General features: G+C 50.1%; 1 protein-coding gene across 2 annotated transcripts in view; it reads right to left on the bottom strand.

Moving 5' to 3' along the window:
- Positions 1-17198, bottom strand: part of RNF43 (ring finger protein 43) — a 57616-nt gene that overhangs the window by 8850 nt on the left and 31568 nt on the right. The window contains exon 2 of one of the 2 annotated variants that reach the window (XM_065897511.1): positions 4478-4600. The exons of the other annotated variant lie outside the window; for it this stretch is intronic. Within the exon in view, the coding sequence (XP_065753583.1) occupies positions 4478-4600 (123 nt within the window). The remainder of the gene's footprint in view (positions 1-4477; positions 4601-17198) is intronic. 2 annotated transcript variants of the gene reach the window in all.

Genomic DNA, 17198 nt, shown 5'->3' with positions numbered 1-17198 from the left:
CTTGCGAAGGCATCAGGCTGGGACCTCAGGCCCCTGGGGCCTGCTGATCCTTTCGGGCCTTCCTGCAGCACTGAAGGAGTTAACCCTCCCGCAAGTAGTGCCGTCAGGAAGCGGAGCCGGTGCTGGGGCTTACACTCCAGCGCTTTGATCTCTGCTTCCCTTCCCGGTGAGAGCCTGTTGGGGCAGGTCTCCTGCCAGGCAGGCCAGGGGAGCGGCTGGGCTCCCGCTCCCTGCTCCCTGCTCCCCAGGTGGCCGCAGAGGCCAGAGGGCCCCTCAGAACAGGCAGCCTGCAGCCAGGAGAGCCCGGGGAGGGTGGTGGAGACGCTCAAGTGGGGCCTTTTCGGCCAGGAGGGTACCTTCCCTCTCCCCTCCCTCCTTCCCTGAGGAGCTGGGCTAGGCCCTCTCTCTACCAGCACCCAGGCCCAGCCCAGGCCCAGGCTCGCCAGGCTAATTGACTGGAAATTCACAGGACTGGAGAATGGAACTGCTGAAGAAATGGAGAGGCCACAGCCTCCATCCTCCTCTAGCCTGCTTATTCCCAGGAAGTCTCCCCCACCAAGGCGACCCCAGGCAAAAAGAAGCTGTCCAGTCTTCAGAGCCCTCCAAACCAGGGCATGGGAGCAGCCCTAGGGGAAAAGGAGAAGGACTCCTGCTAATCTCATAGTCCATGACTTAACCAAGGGGTGGGGAGGTCACCCGAGTAGTCACAGAACTGAGACTCCTGGATCCGCAGTGCTACTAGGGCCTCGTGTTTCTCATCCCCAGAATGAGACCCTGAGCCCAGCCCAGCCTGGAACAGCAGGAGGGAAGGGCAGAGACTTCCTTCCCTGGAGATGTTCTTACTTCCCTACCCCTCTCCTTTTGAAGGGTTGGGGTAGGAACGGTGGAAAGTAATTACCCTGACGTTCAAACACCCCAGCCGATTACAGCCCATAATTACAAAGTTGTAAAAGTGATCAAAGAGAGAGGGTTGGCCAACAGGGGAAACAAACAGGGCTTTCAGACAGTGGGTGCCTGTGTTCAGAGTTCTAGGACTCAAAAAGCAAGATTTGGGGCCAGATGGCAGCCCACTCAGGGGCTACCCATGCTGCCCTGCAGTCCGCCCGCACCCAAGCAAAAGGGAGGGAGGGAGAGAGAGAAGCACTTCTTCCAGACCAGAACCTGGAAGACAGAGAGGACGGGCAGGCCCTCCAGTCAGGAAGAGTGGGCTTTAGAAAAACAACCCAGAGACCTCTTTGGGAGCTGCAAAGATTCAGCCAGCCCTCTAAGAGCAGCGCGCAGGCTGCCCGTGGCCTTTAGCAGTGGAAGCCAATACGTTCCAGGACTTCTGCACTTCTACGCTCTGCACTTCCCTGCACCTTAGATTTTCCTCTCCAGACACAGTGACAGTCACTGTGTATCTCCTCCTCATCAAAGATTGACTGAGCACCCACTGTGCTCAGGGCACCAAGCCAGGGAAGGCCGAGCCCTCCAGAACAACTCATAATCTAGCTGTGGAGACAAAGCATATACGTACGATTATAATGCTGATAACAACATTCTAGAGTACAAATGAATGAAACAGACCAGTTGTTTCCAAACCCTTTTTTTCACTGCAGAAAGCCCTTCCCTCCATTGTGTCCCCCACAATACACACACGCACACACACACACACACACACACACACACACACACACACACACACAGACTGACACAAATCGTCAATACAAAACATATAAAAGCGAGCTGAGGTTGAGGGTGGGATTAGGGGTAAGAAGGACCCTTGGCTTCCCCCCAACCCCAGCCCCTGCCAAGGCACCTCCATGAAACCTGGTGTGAAAAGCATGGCCAGAGACCCTGGCAGCACGCCAGGAGGGAAGGATTTCTGCTCCCAGTAGCCCAGCTGGGCTGAGCCAGTTAGGAAAGATTCAATACAAGAGGTGGGATTCACCTAGGCTTGAAAGCAAGGGGAGGAGGAAGTAGAGGGGATATAACCGTTATTGAGACCCACTCTGCCCAGACCGTTTAGGTTTGAGTACTAAATCTGCCATCAACCATTAGCTGTGAGACTTCGGGCAAGTCACTTAACTGCTCTGTGCCGCAGTTCTCCTTTCTGTTAACTAGGGCTAATAACAGGACCTACTTCACAGGGTTGCTCTGAGGACTATATAAGTTACTCCATGTAAAGCCTTATAATATGCGCCTGGCACATAGTGAGTATTCCTTAAGTATTTATTCACTTATTTGTATCTGTCATTAAGCCGCTCTTAAGTATTAGTTATCATCATATCAGCTATCGCCATGTGCTTTGCGTACATGATTTCATTTACTCCTCACAACAACTCCATAAGACAGGCATCAGCTCCACTTTTGAATTGAGGAAAAACCAGAGGCTCAGAGAGGCTGAACAACTTGCCCAGGGTCACACAGCTGATAAGCAGTGGAGGCAGAATTCCCACCCAGGACTTCAGCCTTCCAAGTACCTGGTTAGCAGGGAGTGTTCTCTGTGGTAAGAAAGGCAGGCCTTGCACCCGACTTTTTTGCCTCCAGAGCCAGCTCCTTCCACCAGGCAAAAGGCCACTGCTCCAGCCCATGCATGAGGGGCTCAGGGCCTGGGGATTCACAAGGATGGCTGTGGAGTTGCTAATAAAGAAACAGAAACCAATCTGGGTGACTGGGTAGGGGGAGGAAGGTGGTATGCTGACAAGAATGAGAGTCCAGAAGAACTACAGTGAGGGTCAGAGATCAAAAGAGGGAACCATGACAGAAAAAGGCCAACCTTGTTAACTATGAAAGCACAGGATGACGATGCCAATGACAAGGACAGCAGTGACAGCTGCAGTCATTTATTGAGTGATTGCTGTGCGCTTGGCGTCTGTACTGTCTCCTCAACTCCTCATAACTACTATAAGATATGAGCCCTGTTCTTGTTCCCCTTTTACAGATGGGGAAACAGAGGCTCAGAGAGCTGAGCTAAAATGTCCAGGTCACACTGAGGGGCAGTGGAGAAGCCAGGCTCCAGACCCGGGGCTGTCTGGCTCAAGAGCCCCAGTTCCGGGGATGGGGACACCACCACTGACACTAATTGATTTGCCAGAGCAGAGCTGACTGAGGTCAGTGGTTTTTGAATTTCCTCACCAAAGACCCACCTTTCCCCTATGCCTCCCACAAGCCCTATATTTAAATATGTTTTACCAAACTAACTGCATTTATTATACACAATTCATTTTCCTATGAGATAACTTGTATTAACACATTGAACTGATAGAATTCAACCGAAAGCAAAAAAAATGAAGAGTTCAGTTAAGCCTGTGGGAAGTCTAACATATTGGAAGTGGCCCAAAGATCCATATTACTACCTTCACAGACCTCCTCTGGGCCAGGGGATCCCAGGTAGGAGCTACCTGGTCAGGTCAAAGGATGAGAGAGCCGAGGGATGCCTTGGACCTGACCCGCGAGAGAGCTTGGGGCCAGAGCAGTTCCGCAGAGTGATGCGGGGAGAAGACCGGCGAGGGGAAGCGGGGTGAGTGTGGCGCAGGGGGCGGGGGGCGGGGGTGGGCACGGGAAGCTCAGGCAGTGACCTCAGAAAGAAAAAAGGTCACAGGCCAGCAGCCAAGGTGCTTCCTCTGAACTCCTGACGGGTTTTTGACTTCGTGTTTCATTTAGCTCGGGGACTACCTGGGCCCTTGACGTACGCTCTTTTCATCCTCACAACGATCAGTGGGGTAGGAAATAAAAGTCCCGTTTTATGGTGGTGGAAACAAAGGCCCAGCAAGGTTAATTAAGTACCTCAAAGAGCACTGACCACATGTTCCTTGTCACCCAGTGTCTGTTCACATGGCTCATTTCTCCTACAGGAGAGTGGTCCTCTAGGGGCGAGAAGAAAACCTCCTATGTGGACACATCCCGGCGGGTTGCCGAGTGCCCACACGCATGTGAAATCATACGCTGCTTTGGAGGGACAGCAGAGCTCTCAGAACTCGTCCTCCTCCACCTGTCTGTCTCCCTCCCCTCTCTCACACTCATACTTACCTACCTAACACTGGGCACTCACTACCAAATGTGCCCCGAGGAAGTGTGGGGCTGCCGGTTTGCGATCTCGGAGGAAGAGTGTTTTAATGGCCTCTGTTTCCACTCTTCTTTGCATGGTGCTCAGTGAATATTTCTGAGAGATGGAAAAGCCCTCCAGCTGACCCCCTCTGATGCTAGCTCTGATGCTAGGCAGGGGAAGGGGTGTAGGAATGTCCAGGTGATGGGGGAAGAGCTAGGATGGGGCACATGCTCTAGATGACAGCCAAAACGTTCTGCTGGCACATGGCCGGTGGGGAGAGGACAGTGGCCTGAATTTCCACGTCTCTCAGACCAGTCATGGGTTATAAAAACCTGAACTGAGCACATCACTCTCAGGAAACAAGCAGACAAAGGGCACAGGACCTCTCACAGCCCAGAGCTGGGCGCGCAGGGGTTCAGGGTGTGCGGGGCTCAAGTGCGAATCTACCTTGCTGGCCAGTGACAGGCAGGGGCGGGGGGCCCGCTGGGGGCTCTCCAGCTTGACAATGCTGATGAATCCAGGCTCCAGGTTGTCGTCGTCACTGGCGTTGCACAGGTACAGGGGGTGGGACTGCAGAGAGAGAGGGAGAGACAGGTTAGGGGGCTCTAGGGAGCAGAAGCCACAGCTGGGAGAGCCACACACGTCCCCACTGGTCTCACAGGTACCTGGCGGGTCTCCTGCTGCCACGAAAGAGGGGGCCTTCTTATCAGATGGCCTCATGGTAAGCCAGGAGACACCAGCTGTCATTTCAGGGGTGCCAGGGCCAAGGACACATGGAGGTGGGGGCAGACGGGAGCAAGGGGTGTGTAAACGAAGACGCTGCTACAAAGCCGTTCCAACAATCCTCAAGCCCTGCTTTTCCAAACTGGTCAGCTGCAAAGGGCTCTTCTCCTGGCCCCAGCCTCTCTCACCTCCTAATTCTACTCCAGAAATCCCAGGCTGCGAGCCTATATCAGTGGCTTCAGAATCCTGCTTCCCTCCTTGCTCCCCCAGGGCGCTGCTGGGTGCTGCTGGAGCCTCCTGTCTCCTCGGCAGCTGTTGCCATGGAGATTCCCATCTCTCCTGTGGCTTGGGTCTTCTCACTTGGTGCCATCTTGCTCCTCTCAACATCCCCCTTTGCTTATCCTGGGATTAAGCAGGGTGCTGATAGGGAGGAGAACTATTTTGGGATGAGGCTTGGCTAAGAGTTAAGCCTTGAATAGCACACTTCCTAGGAGTTTGTCCTGTCCTCAGCAATGATGCGGCCTGCTCAGCCCACCTGCTCTGAGGGTATGGCAGGTCCAGTCCGAGACCCTGAGCCTCTAGCCCGGCTGGTGCTGAGCAACGACTAAGGGGAAGTGGGCCTTATACATGCTAACAGAGACCAGAGGGCCCCTCATCAAAGGGATGAGACTGCCCTTCTATACACACTCTTCTCCTTCAGGGTGATTCTAATACTCCCTTGAATCTAATTTTCCTAGAGTACTGTGACAAAGGATAGTCCTATGGGCCAGGGGTTCCCACATGGTGAAAACCCAGTGTATTCTGGCAAGAAAGGGAAATTCCTACTAGGGAGCTGCCCACGATTCCCTGGCTACTGCTGTTAGACTAAAGGACTTCCAGAAAGAACCATCAGAGGAACCAGAGAGAATTTTGAATTTACGAAGATGTTTACGAACATGATAATGTCAATGATGGACTTAAAAGCACAGTCAGGGCTTCCCCGGTGGCGCAGTGGTTAAGAATCCGCCTGCCGGGACTTCCCTGGTGGTGTGGTGGTTGAGAATCCGCCTGCCAATGCAGGGGACACGGGTTTGAGCCCTGGTCCAGGAGGATCCCACATGCCACGGAGCAACTGAGCCCGTGCTCCACAACTACTGAAGCCCGCGTGCCTCAACTACTGAGGCCTGCATGCCTGGAGCCCGTGCTCCGCAGCGGGAGGGGCCACCGCAGTGAGAAGCCCGCATGCACCACAACGCTCCCTGCAACTAGAGAAAGCCTGTGCACAGCAACGAAGACCCGACACAGCCAAATAAATAAATAAATAAATTTATAAAAAAAAAAAAAAGAATCCGCCTGCCAACGCAGGGGACACGGGTTCGAGCCCTGGTCCAGGAAGATCCCACATGCCGTGGAGCAACTAAGCCCATGCGCCACAACTACTGAGCGTGCGTTCTAGAGCCCGCGAGCCACAACTACTGAAGCCCTCGCGCCTAGAGCCCGTGCTCCACAACAAAAGGAGCCACCACAATGAGAAGCCCACGCACCGCAACAAGAAGCCCGCACACCACAACGAAGAGTAGCCCCCGCTCTCTGCAACTAGAGAAAGCCCACGCACAGCAACGAAGACCCAACACAGCCAAAAAAATAAAATAAAATAAATAAAAGCACGGTCACTTTTGGAAAGCACTTTCAGGCTATTTCCTCTCACTGTATCACTGCAGTCCCTTGAACATAGTAGGTTCTCAATACATATGCACTACCTCACTTTGAACTGTATCCTTGTGAATAGAAATCTTTGGGCAGGGGGTGATGAGATGGGAGGGGTGTCCATTCTTGCTCCCAGAAATTAAGGACTTTTAGTCTGGTGGTGATTGAGGTTTAGTGTGGGAGAAAGGTTATATATCCCCCTAACCCCCAGAAATGGGCTGGGGCATGAGGTTGGGGGCTCTAGTGAAGCTGTAGCCCCCATCTCAACAAGTTCCATTAGTCTGTCCGTCTGCCCATTCATTTCTTCATTCTACCAACACTGAAGGCCCTCTCGGTGCCAGGCACTGTTCAATGCAACGAGGAGTCAACAATGAATAAGACAGGCTCCTTGCCTTTAAAGCTCAGAAGACAAGCGTGCAAACACTGTGTATTGTGATGTTACAATGCAGGTTCATTCGAGGGCCTGGGGGAGGGCCTGAGGAGGGGGACCAACAATCCCATGCCGGAGGGCAGAGTGACCTCAGTGCTTCCTTGGGGACTAAATAGGTATGTATTCACCCAGTGGACCCACAACCAGGGGGGAGGGTACGCTCCTGGCAGAGGAAGCGGCCTGCGCTGAGGGTTGGGAGGGGCAGTTAGGTCCGGCATGAAAGGTCGGCAAGAGCAGGGACCACAGATCTGTGTTTGAGAAGGATCTCCCTGGTGACTGCAGAGGACAGGCCGGTGTGGTGAGAAGTCAGGAGTCAGTCGCTCCAGCAGAACAAAAGATGTGAGACCTCCCTTCAGGAGCAGCCACAGAAGTCCACCGCTGTACGTGCTCCCACACCCTACCCATGGTCCAGCTTTCTCAAGATAACTCCAAGATGCCTCTCACTAACCAGAGGGTCAATGGAGACAGGGGAAAGTCACTTTGGAGAAGAGTAGTCTTTAGAGAAGGATTTTCAAATACTTCACCACCATGCTGCCCCCAGGCCTTTGCGGGGGAACCAACGTGTACCGTACTGTAATGCCACACGGTAGGATGCTGAGATAGAGGGGAAAAAACGTGGTGCAGTCACCAGACTTCCGTGGTCCCGAGCTAACTACTACGGAAGAAGGAAGAGGAGGAAATGAGCCATTAGTAAATGCCTTTGGCGTGCCAGAGCCTGTAGATGTTATCTCATTACGAGGTAGGTGTGCTCATCCCCACTTAAAGAAGAGGAAGAAGCTTGAGGCTCAGAGAAATTAAGGTCACACAAGATTAGAACCCAGCTCTGACTCCACCCTCTGGAGTTATGCAACTCCAAATGAAACACATAGCAAACCCACCACTGTCCATGCTAATGCTGCTGCTGCTGCTGAGAGATATGTACATTTGTTGAGTAAATATGGTGGGCCAGTGAGTGTTCGAAGCGCTTTTTATCCTCGTAACAACCCTATAATTGTCTCCATTTCAAAAAAGAGGAGGGCTTCCCTGGTGGCGCAGTGGTTGAGAGTCCGCCTGCCGATGCAGGGGACACGGGTTCGTGCCCCGGTCCGGGAGGATCCCACATGCCGCGGAGAGGCTGGGCCCGTGAGCCATGGCCGCTGAGCCTGCGCGTCCGGAGCCTGTGCTCCGCAATGGGAGAGGCCACAACAGTGAGAGGCCCGCGTACCCCCCCTCCAAAAAAAAAAGAGGAAACTGAGGCACTGAACAGTTAAGTAACATGCCCAGGATTACACAGCTGAGAGCAGAAGATCAGAGGAAATGGAAAGAAGTAGGATAAAATAAAAAAAATTAAAATTAAGAACAATCTCCATTTGACTTTGAAAACATGATACCTTCCCCCAATTCATAACCAAGAAAATTTGTCTTCCTAATTATACATTCCTAAAGCATACAGGCCCAAACACAAGTCCCCGAAATATTGGTGCTAACTTCCAGGAATGTCTTAGGCCCTCTTCTCTTTTGACTTTCCACGGTCCCCCGGGTGACCGAAGCCAATGCCATGGCTTTGGTTTCCATGTAGAGGTGGTTAACTATATATTATACATTCCTAAAGCATACAGGCCCAAACACAAGTCCCCGAAATATTGGTGCTAACTTCCAGGAATGTCTTAGGCCCTCTTCTCTTTTGACTTTCCACGGTCCCCCGGGTGACCCCAGCCAATCCCATGGCTTTGGTTTCCATGTAGAGGTGGTTAACTATATATGTACAGCCCAGACCTCTCCTGAGTTCCAGACCCCAGGAGGGGCCTGGATGTTTCTGCCTGAAGAACCTTAAATGAGACACCTCAAACTCAGCATGTCCAAAATTGAACTAGTCATTGTGTCCCTCAAAACTGTTCCTCCAGTGTTCCCTGTTTGAGGGCCCTGAACCACCATCCACCTATTACCCAAGTCAGATGTTATCTTCCTCCTCTCCTCTGATCTCCTTCACGCCCTACCGCTACCACCAACAACCAATCACCAAATTCTAACAATTCTATCTCCTAAACATTTCTCTGCCATTCCCACCACGGCTACTCTGACACAGGCCACCATCATTGCTATCCCAGTTTACTGAAATAACCGCTTAACTAGGGTCAACCCCCTCCCCAGCCTCCCCCTGCCCCCAGTTCCCTATACTGAAGCCAGAGTGGTCTAAGATGCTAATTTGGGCATGTCACTCCGAAGCACTGAAGTCTGCACTTTTAAACACAGCTTAAAAGACCCTGCCTGCTCCGGTGCCATCATGGCCCGCCTCACGGCTTACCATCCCTGTCAATACCTCTTCCCCCGGCAACCCACGGTCCAGAAAGACCTTGTTTCACATCCCCAAACACTCTGGTGCTTGCTGCTCTGTCAGGGTGGGTTGGAGGCCCTCATCCGGGCCACCCTTAGTACACTGTGTTTCCCCAGTCCTATACTCACCCCAGCGTGTTTCAGTTGTCTATGTACATCCCTCCCTCTCTCCCCCAGCTTTGACAGACCTCCACTGCCCCTCCAGTGCCTGCTACACAGGTTTTAAAATTAAATATTGAATGTCTACAGCCAAATACCTATAAAGACAGCACAGTGCACACCAAATCCTGACAACCGTGGCTTGGGAGAGGAATTACAGAGGAAATGGTGAAGAGACTTTGGTGTTTTGCTTTGAGTACTTCGATCATAGGCTAATATGTGGAGATAATTAACTTGAGTTTCATTTTGTGCTGTTGTGGAAGACTAAAAAAGAATGACAGCTATTTATACGTTGTTCCTGTCTTTTCCCTCCTCCCATTCCAAGAAGAGAGGCTCGCCTTCTATTTCCTTGCCTCGGGGGCATTGGCCAAAAGCAATTGTTGCTAAAGACCTATCTTCCTCACTTTCCATGAAAGACTGAACTCCTTGAGGAAATGTGAGTGTCCCGAAAGCAGAAAGGAGAGGCGGCTTGGGGGTGGGGGTGGGGATGGGGGTGGGGAGCGGCACAGGTGGTCAGAGTCCCTGGAATCTTGAGCGTGGCGGGGAGGAGCCTGGAGATGTGCCAAGTTGTCGGAAGCTACAGCCTGTGCCCCAAAAGGGGTGGACCCCAGGAGGCTGGACCCTAGCGAAGATGCTGTGCCTACCTGGATTGTGCTAGGACAATGGCCATATTTGTGGAGACCAGAGTGAACAAGTATCGGAGATGTCCCTTAGCTATTTCAGTTTGGCTGCTCTATGAGGGGAGTTCCCATGAAAACAAATTTCCATTGACCTAGTGGGATAGGACCTTGAAGTCAGGTTTAATTCAATTAAAAAAATAATAAAGTACCATGGTATTTCTTGTACAGTCGTATTTGTGGCATGAAAATCATGCTCACTATACTTCTGTCTGGTTTCTTTTACAATGAGAGCTTCTCAAGTACATATTCTCAGATTAAAAGCAAAAGCCAAGAAAAGGCCATTGAACCAGGGTGCTGTTCATTACCTAGCAAGGCAGTGTTAGTCTCCCCGGGGTGTAACACAGGGGCTGTCTTTGCCCCCTCCTCCAGGGAATTTTCAGCTGGGAAGAGGGCTCCTGAGAAGAAAACAGATCTAAATGCATCTGCCTCCTTGGGATGCAAGGTGCCCTAATAACAAAGATGCAAATGTGATTTCTACATCGGCCACCCACCCTCTCAGTGACACTAGGAGAGGGCCAAGAGAGATGGGCTTGCAGGATTCGGGGTGGGTGTGGCTGGGGAGCGTTCCTGGAAAGTTGGTGAGCTTAAGGATTGGTTATTTGTGTATTCCTAAAAGGCCAGGAGATGCGACACCCCGTTCCAGATGCTGCTATGAGAAGCAGATTAAGAGGACTGGCTCACAGTGTCCAGGCCACTCTGGCTGAGAACTCCGCTTTGCACACACATGTTAAACAGCTATGTAAAGATGTAGGTCCTTAGTGGTGTGTGTTGTATTTCATGCTCTTGTGTCTGTTCTCTCTGCCTCTGTCCTCCTCCTTAAACTTATTTGTTCTGATTTTTCCCTTCCCTCCCCAAACAGACCTTACGTACATTTTCTGACTCCATCATTTACCTGTGTGACCTGGGGCAGGTTGTTACTTAGCTTTTCTGAGCCTCGTACTCCTCATCTTCAGAATGGGATAAAAAAAAATGCCTCCTGATTACCATGAAGACCAGATATAATGGCCATAGGCGCCTAGCCCAGAGCCCGACACTCAGTAGGTACTCGTTAAAATGGTAGTTGTTTTTATTATCGCACCTGCAATGGTAAAATCCCTCCTTATTCCTGGAAGGGACAAAGCCCTTTCTGACTACTTCTCCCTTGGCAGTCGTCACAGCGCCTCTGAATGCCAGTGTTCCACAAGGCACAGTCTGGGACAGCTCATTATCCACGGTCACTTCCCTCCTGGGCTCAGCCCTCCGAACCCCACTGAACAAGCTCTTCCAGTTCTCCGCCTGCCTCCTTCCCATGAAGGAGGCCATGTGATCTCATTACCTCCTCACGAAGGGCATTCCAGGGCTCAACTGAGCCCCGAACTTAACGCTGGTCTTATTTTATCCGTGGCATCTCCTCCTCTTGGGGTGTGTGCGTTTGCAAGCAATTCTTTACTGTCTCCTGTTTCCCAGCCCAGCTCTGCCGCAGTAATCTCTCACTTCTCTGATTCCACTTACAGACCTTCACCCAGGCCTTGGACAGGTAACTTTACTGCCTGCTACAATTTTGCTTTTGTAATCAGGAACATTGGCCAGGCATCAAAGGCACCTTCTGCCCATTTCCTCTTTTCAGATTTTATAATCATCCTGTCCTGTGCAACCTCCATTACCTGAACTTGGAACTACCTGACTTTTATCTCAGGCGGCAGGACACAGCAGCTGCATAAATTCAAGCTCCTGGAGCTGGGGGGCTGGGAAAAGCAGACAGGCCTGGAGTTGCTGCTTCTGGCTCCCAGTACCAGAACAGTCTCTGAGGTCCAGTTTGGTCATCTTGCCCTTTAGTTAAAGAGGTCAATGCTCACATCTACAGGTTGATCCTAATGGCAATTGTTTAGGCTTTGGAAGCTTCTAGACCTCATTCCCATCCATACGCTAGCCTGCATCTCTACCTCTTTGGGATGGCTGAGTTTCTTAATCAATTAAGTTGGGAGGCTGGGGAATTGTCAAGAGAAGTTTCCCTTTATCGATTTTGTTAAAATGCTTTTACAAGGAAAATGTATTCCTGCTTAACTGTGTAATTTTTTTAAGGTACAAAAGAAAATAATGTTGGTGGGGTGAGGGAAGCATAACCCTGATGGAAAGGGACTGGCAAGAGAGAGGATGGATGACAGAGGCCTCCAGTATTTCTAACCTGATCCGGAAAAGCTTCCTGGGGGCAGGGGCACTGGTGAGCAAGAGGGCTGTTAACAGAAGACCTGAAAGGACCCGCCAGCTTCCAACAGAAGGCAGGGCAACCGTCTGCGTGGAGGAGCTGAGCCCGCCAAGGGTCCCGTCAGGGGGCTTTGCATGTTGTAGGCCCTTAGTATTTGGTGAAAGAATGAATAAGACTCAACTTGCATCCAATTGTCATACAGTTTATAAAAGAGATGGGAATTGCTAACAGCTGAGCCTGGTCCAGACCCGTAAGGGACCTTTAAAACTTGCTTTACACAGATGAGGAATGCGAGCCTCACCTTACAGACGGCCCATGGTTACATACGGAGGCGCTCAAAGGAAGCTGAGTCCTCCTAAATTCAATCCCAGCTCCCTGACTACTCCACCACGCCACCTCCAGGTCTGCGCGTCGGGAAGTATTCCGTGCGGTACAGCAAACACCAGCCGAGTACTACAATGCCCGATCAGGAGGCTTCAGGGGGGGCCTACGTTTCTAGAATTTTCAAACTTGAATCAGTCTTAGCAACAAGACAGGAGCCAAGTCTGTCTGCTCCTTCTCCCTCTGGGCCTAGGCTCTCTCTGCCCAGCATCCTCAGCTTCCTTCCTCTCCCCTAGGGCTTATCTCATCTCTTCTAGCCACAGCAAGGCAGCCAGACCCAGACACTGCTCAGAGGTGCTTTCCCAGTGAATAGTCCGTGTTTGTCTAGGATAAGAAAGGTGTGTCCTAAAATTAGAGGTCACAGAAGCTCAGACCCAGATAATGGACATTCAGCTAGACTGCCATCTCCCTCACTGTCTCCCCCCCACATTAGAGCCTCCATTCTTCAAGTTAAAAATTCACCTCTGCTTGTCTCAGATCGTGTCCAGGCTCCGTGATGGAACTGGGCCTCTTTACCCTACGATGGCCCCGTGGTGGGGCTTTCCTGACCGCACACTCTGCCTGCTGTCTTTGTAAGGGTGGGTCACAGGGTCATAAGCAGAGCCACAAGCAGGAAGAAGAAAGGGCGGAGAAAGAAGAGAAAGCTAACCATCTGAGCTGTTTTTGAAATAAATTGATGTCAGAGAAGAAACCTTATTTGGCAGTAACCAGAGAGAGAGAAGGAGAAAGATGACAAGTACCCAAGAGGTGGACCTTCTGTCCACTATCTTCCCATATAGAAACAGGTTTTGTCCTGACTCAGTCCAGAATGACCTCTAGTTACAGGGGCACCATGAAGTTAGGAGCCAAGGAGAGGGAGAAGCCCATCGAATACCATTTTAGTTACGTCAGCACACTTTGGAAGGAAGGCTGCGAAACAGAATGCCAAGGCTCTGAGGCCCACAAACATCAAGACCTTAGAAGACACGCCAGTCATGTGGTTTGGACTCTTTCCCTCCACCAGGTGAGGCATTTACCTTGCCTCAAACTGCTAGGAATCCTACCAAGAGGTCCTGAAATGTCAGTTGGCTTCTGCACTCCGTTAGTGACCACTGTCGTGGGAGATTCTGACGCCCGCCCTGACCTCCATCCTACTGGAGGCACCACTTTTGGGGCCCCTCATTTAGCCGGGTCTCTCTCGTTCAAAGAGGCCCCTGCAGAAAGGCTGAGGTCTTCACACAGGTGGCAGCATCGCGAGGGCTAATTCCTGCCCCTCCCACTTCCAGGGTAAGGGTCTAAGGAGGCTTTGGACAGGGCCCTTCCCAGGCACGGCCTTCACTCTTACCACAGCGAGGGAGTTCACTGAACTCTCACATTTAACCCAATGTGCTGTTCGCAAACAGCCTTGACACAGTTTGCTTTATTATTTTGTTATTCTTGTTCTAGCCAAACTCATGCCAGAGATGGTAGGAATTTAGAAACCTGCTGGAAGCAGGGACTGTTTGTTTTTAAGTAATTATTTAGGTTCCGATTTTAATGCTGAAAAGGCCAAAGACTAAAACCAGACAGTCCTTGTGAAAAAGACCAAAGAAATGAAACTTGAAGAAATCAGATTATTCATTTAAATATGCCAGAGGCGTACCAGGACTATCACAGAGCTACTCAAGCGTTGCTAAGTTTGGTGATTTCAGTGCAAGAGTGTGAAATGGCTACATTAACCTGGTTGTTTCACACACACATTCCATGTCTTTCTGACCTAGTCTCCTGCTCAGAGGTTGTAGGGATTTCAAGTTGCCCTGCAAACTCTGCTCCATACTGCTGTCTTCCACGACTGGCTTAGAAGCCCTTGGAGGGCAGATACTGTATCCAAATGGGCCAGCGCAACCAAATCGATGCCCAGGTTTTAACTGTCCCATTGTGAGTGGGGATGGGGTGAAGCTATAGAGTTTGCTCGGCTGATCACAATCCCCAGCTCCTGGGCAGTAACGTACTATTCCATTTACATTGCAAAGTGGAAAAAAATATGGAGCGTGGGCCTGTGCTTCAATACAGAAACGACGGAGGAAATACAGGGAGAGCTGCACTTAGAAATTACATCAGGAGGAGGAGGACAAAATGATTCAAGCCACAGCCAACACAGATGCCCAGAGTGTCTCCTCAAAAGCCACTGGGGTTTGAGATCAGGCCAAGGAGGCTTCTGTTCAGAAGAGGCAACTGTCAGGGGAGGCTTGTGCTGGAGACAGCCCAAGGGCTCCAGCCTGACTGCTGACAGCCCTTTGACCACAGGTCTGAACCCCTGTCCATGGGGTGGCCCTGGGGAAGAGGCCTGCTTTGGGGGGGCTGTTTAATGATTTGCCAGCAAAGAACAAGGCAAACAGACTGCTGGCAGCTGCCTGGATGCAACAGGAGAGTAGATTTTTATTCCCACCCATGGTGCAGCCTTCTAGGCAGGGGATAAAAGAAAAAGTAAGAGTTAGTGTTGTGAGAACCTAGGAGGTACTACCATTTTGGGCTCAGCATTTCACTGGGTCTCTATGGATGGTGCCTGGATATCTTGGCATTTGTGCCATTGCTATTTCCATCCTCTGAATACTTTAGTAATTCCTAATAGCAGCAACTCTTGAGCTCCTAGGAACTAAAAAGTAAGACATCGAAGTGGCCTCCTATGGCAGAGTTCTAGGCATTGAAGAGAATGAGACCAGAAAAACACTGCCTTTGCTCTTAAGAAATCTTTTACAGGAAGTGTATAAGATGGGAAGCTAGTTTGGTTCGCTGCTATATTCCTTTTGCTTTCTCTTCCTATGAACCTTTCCCCTATCTCCTTGGCTCTACAGAGAGAAAAGTGGCACCTCCCCTTCCCCTGTGAGCCAGAGAGTCCAAGATCTAAGTCCTACAGCTCCCCACCCCTTTTTGCCCTTGACCTCCCAGCCCAGCCCAAACTGGGTCCTTCTCTAATCCTCTCACCAGCCTTCAGTCCCCCAAATTAAATGCTTTCCCCCATATAGTCTCCTAAAGTGATATATTCAAAAGCCTTAAATGACACTTACCTTTTACAGTTAGTTGTTTCAGTGTTCCACTGTGACCCACTCTCTTACCCATTTCCTTCAGGAGAACGCCTGGTTCTTAATAGATGTTCAACAAAACACTAGTCCTTCCCTCCTTCCTGTAAAGTAGATCCTGAGCTCCTTCAAGTCAGGGACTAGGTATTATTCATCCCTTAGTACATGGTAGATGTTAAGAAAAATATGCATGTTGAATTATCTGTTTTAATAAACAGATCTGAGATAAATAAGTTTGGTGGTTGCCTTGTTATTTGATCAGGATATGAATATTTTCAGATTTCTGCTTTCTCTTCAGAAACCTGTGTATTCCCTATAAGTTTTAAAGTCAGCTTTACAGTATTTGACCTCTTAGCAAGGGAGAGGTCTCTTCCTTCCCTTTTACATGATGTCTAAATCTTCTCTACAACGCTGAACAAATCTCACTTATTTTAGGAGGAACTTCCTACTTAATAACCCATCCCCAGATACTCTTATTTATTGTCTTTCCTCAGTATCAATGTGCAAAGTCGAGCATAATCCTTAACACATTTCCCTGCCAAAAAAAAAAAAAAAAAGGGAATAGCTCCTGCTCTCAAGAGACTAGAATCTAACAGTAGATCTATAGTCACGCATACACCCGCTCATGTAAAACAGTCCTAAGACCATCTGTGAAACAAGACATGCGGAATGCAAATTCACAGAGCACAGCACATACCTACTAGGAGAACATGGAATGAACGGGCAGACTAACTTACTCTTGCTATGTCGCTTTGGAAGTGCTCTCTTGTCACTTTGGGTCCTTTAGTCTATCTCCTAGATCTGATGGGGAGCTCCTTCAGGGCAGGAGCCATTTAGATACTATTAAAACAACTTTACTTATTTATCATCCCTACAGAATTGACCCAAAGAAAGTCTTGCTCCCCACTGGCTTTAGGCCATAGTGTCGGCTGAGTGTCTCAGGTGAACTTCAGCCCCTGCCAAGATGTTATGAGGACTTGGACCAGTGACCTGCACCAAACAATTCAGAGCTGATTTACTCCCAACAGTATTCCATGCCTTTTCTGAGTGCGTTCTTTTAACTTACCTTTAGTGGAATGAGCGATGAATTATATTTCTTTTCTCCATTCTTTATACCCTAAGAAGTTGATGTGTCTGAAGCCCAGAATTTAAAGACTTCAGTTGAGGGGCCATTTGACGTCATCCCCTTGCCTTTGTTTCAGGTTTCCGGCAGCTCGATCAGCTCGCCAGCCTACCCTGCCCTGAGTAGGATGTAGGGAGGCTACCTCACGCCAAATATGACTGTATGCTCAAATATTCCAAACATCCCTTGACTTGTTCTTTGTGAACTATGAGTTCTTTGTTACTTCCTAATTGCCCAAACCCCTTTATTTTTCTTGCTAAGCGCAGATGGTAAGAGATACCAAAAGATAATCCAAGTGCTGATGAATGGAAGAGGAATCTTCTCAGTTACCAAGTTAGTTCTGCTGAATAGAAGTTCCTGTTTGCATTTGTCAGGAGCTTCAGGGAGGTGCCATCATCAGACTTAGTGGGTGAGGGAAGTACTTAGAGAGTTAGGGAGGGGAGCCAAATT

The sequence above is a fragment of the Phocoena phocoena genome, chromosome 19, assembly GCF_963924675.1.
Source record: "Phocoena phocoena chromosome 19, mPhoPho1.1, whole genome shotgun sequence".
Classification (NCBI taxonomy): domain Eukaryota; kingdom Metazoa; phylum Chordata; class Mammalia; order Artiodactyla; family Phocoenidae; genus Phocoena; species Phocoena phocoena.
Note: the sequence above shows the minus strand (reverse complement) of the source record. Positions and strands in the feature narration are given on the sequence as shown.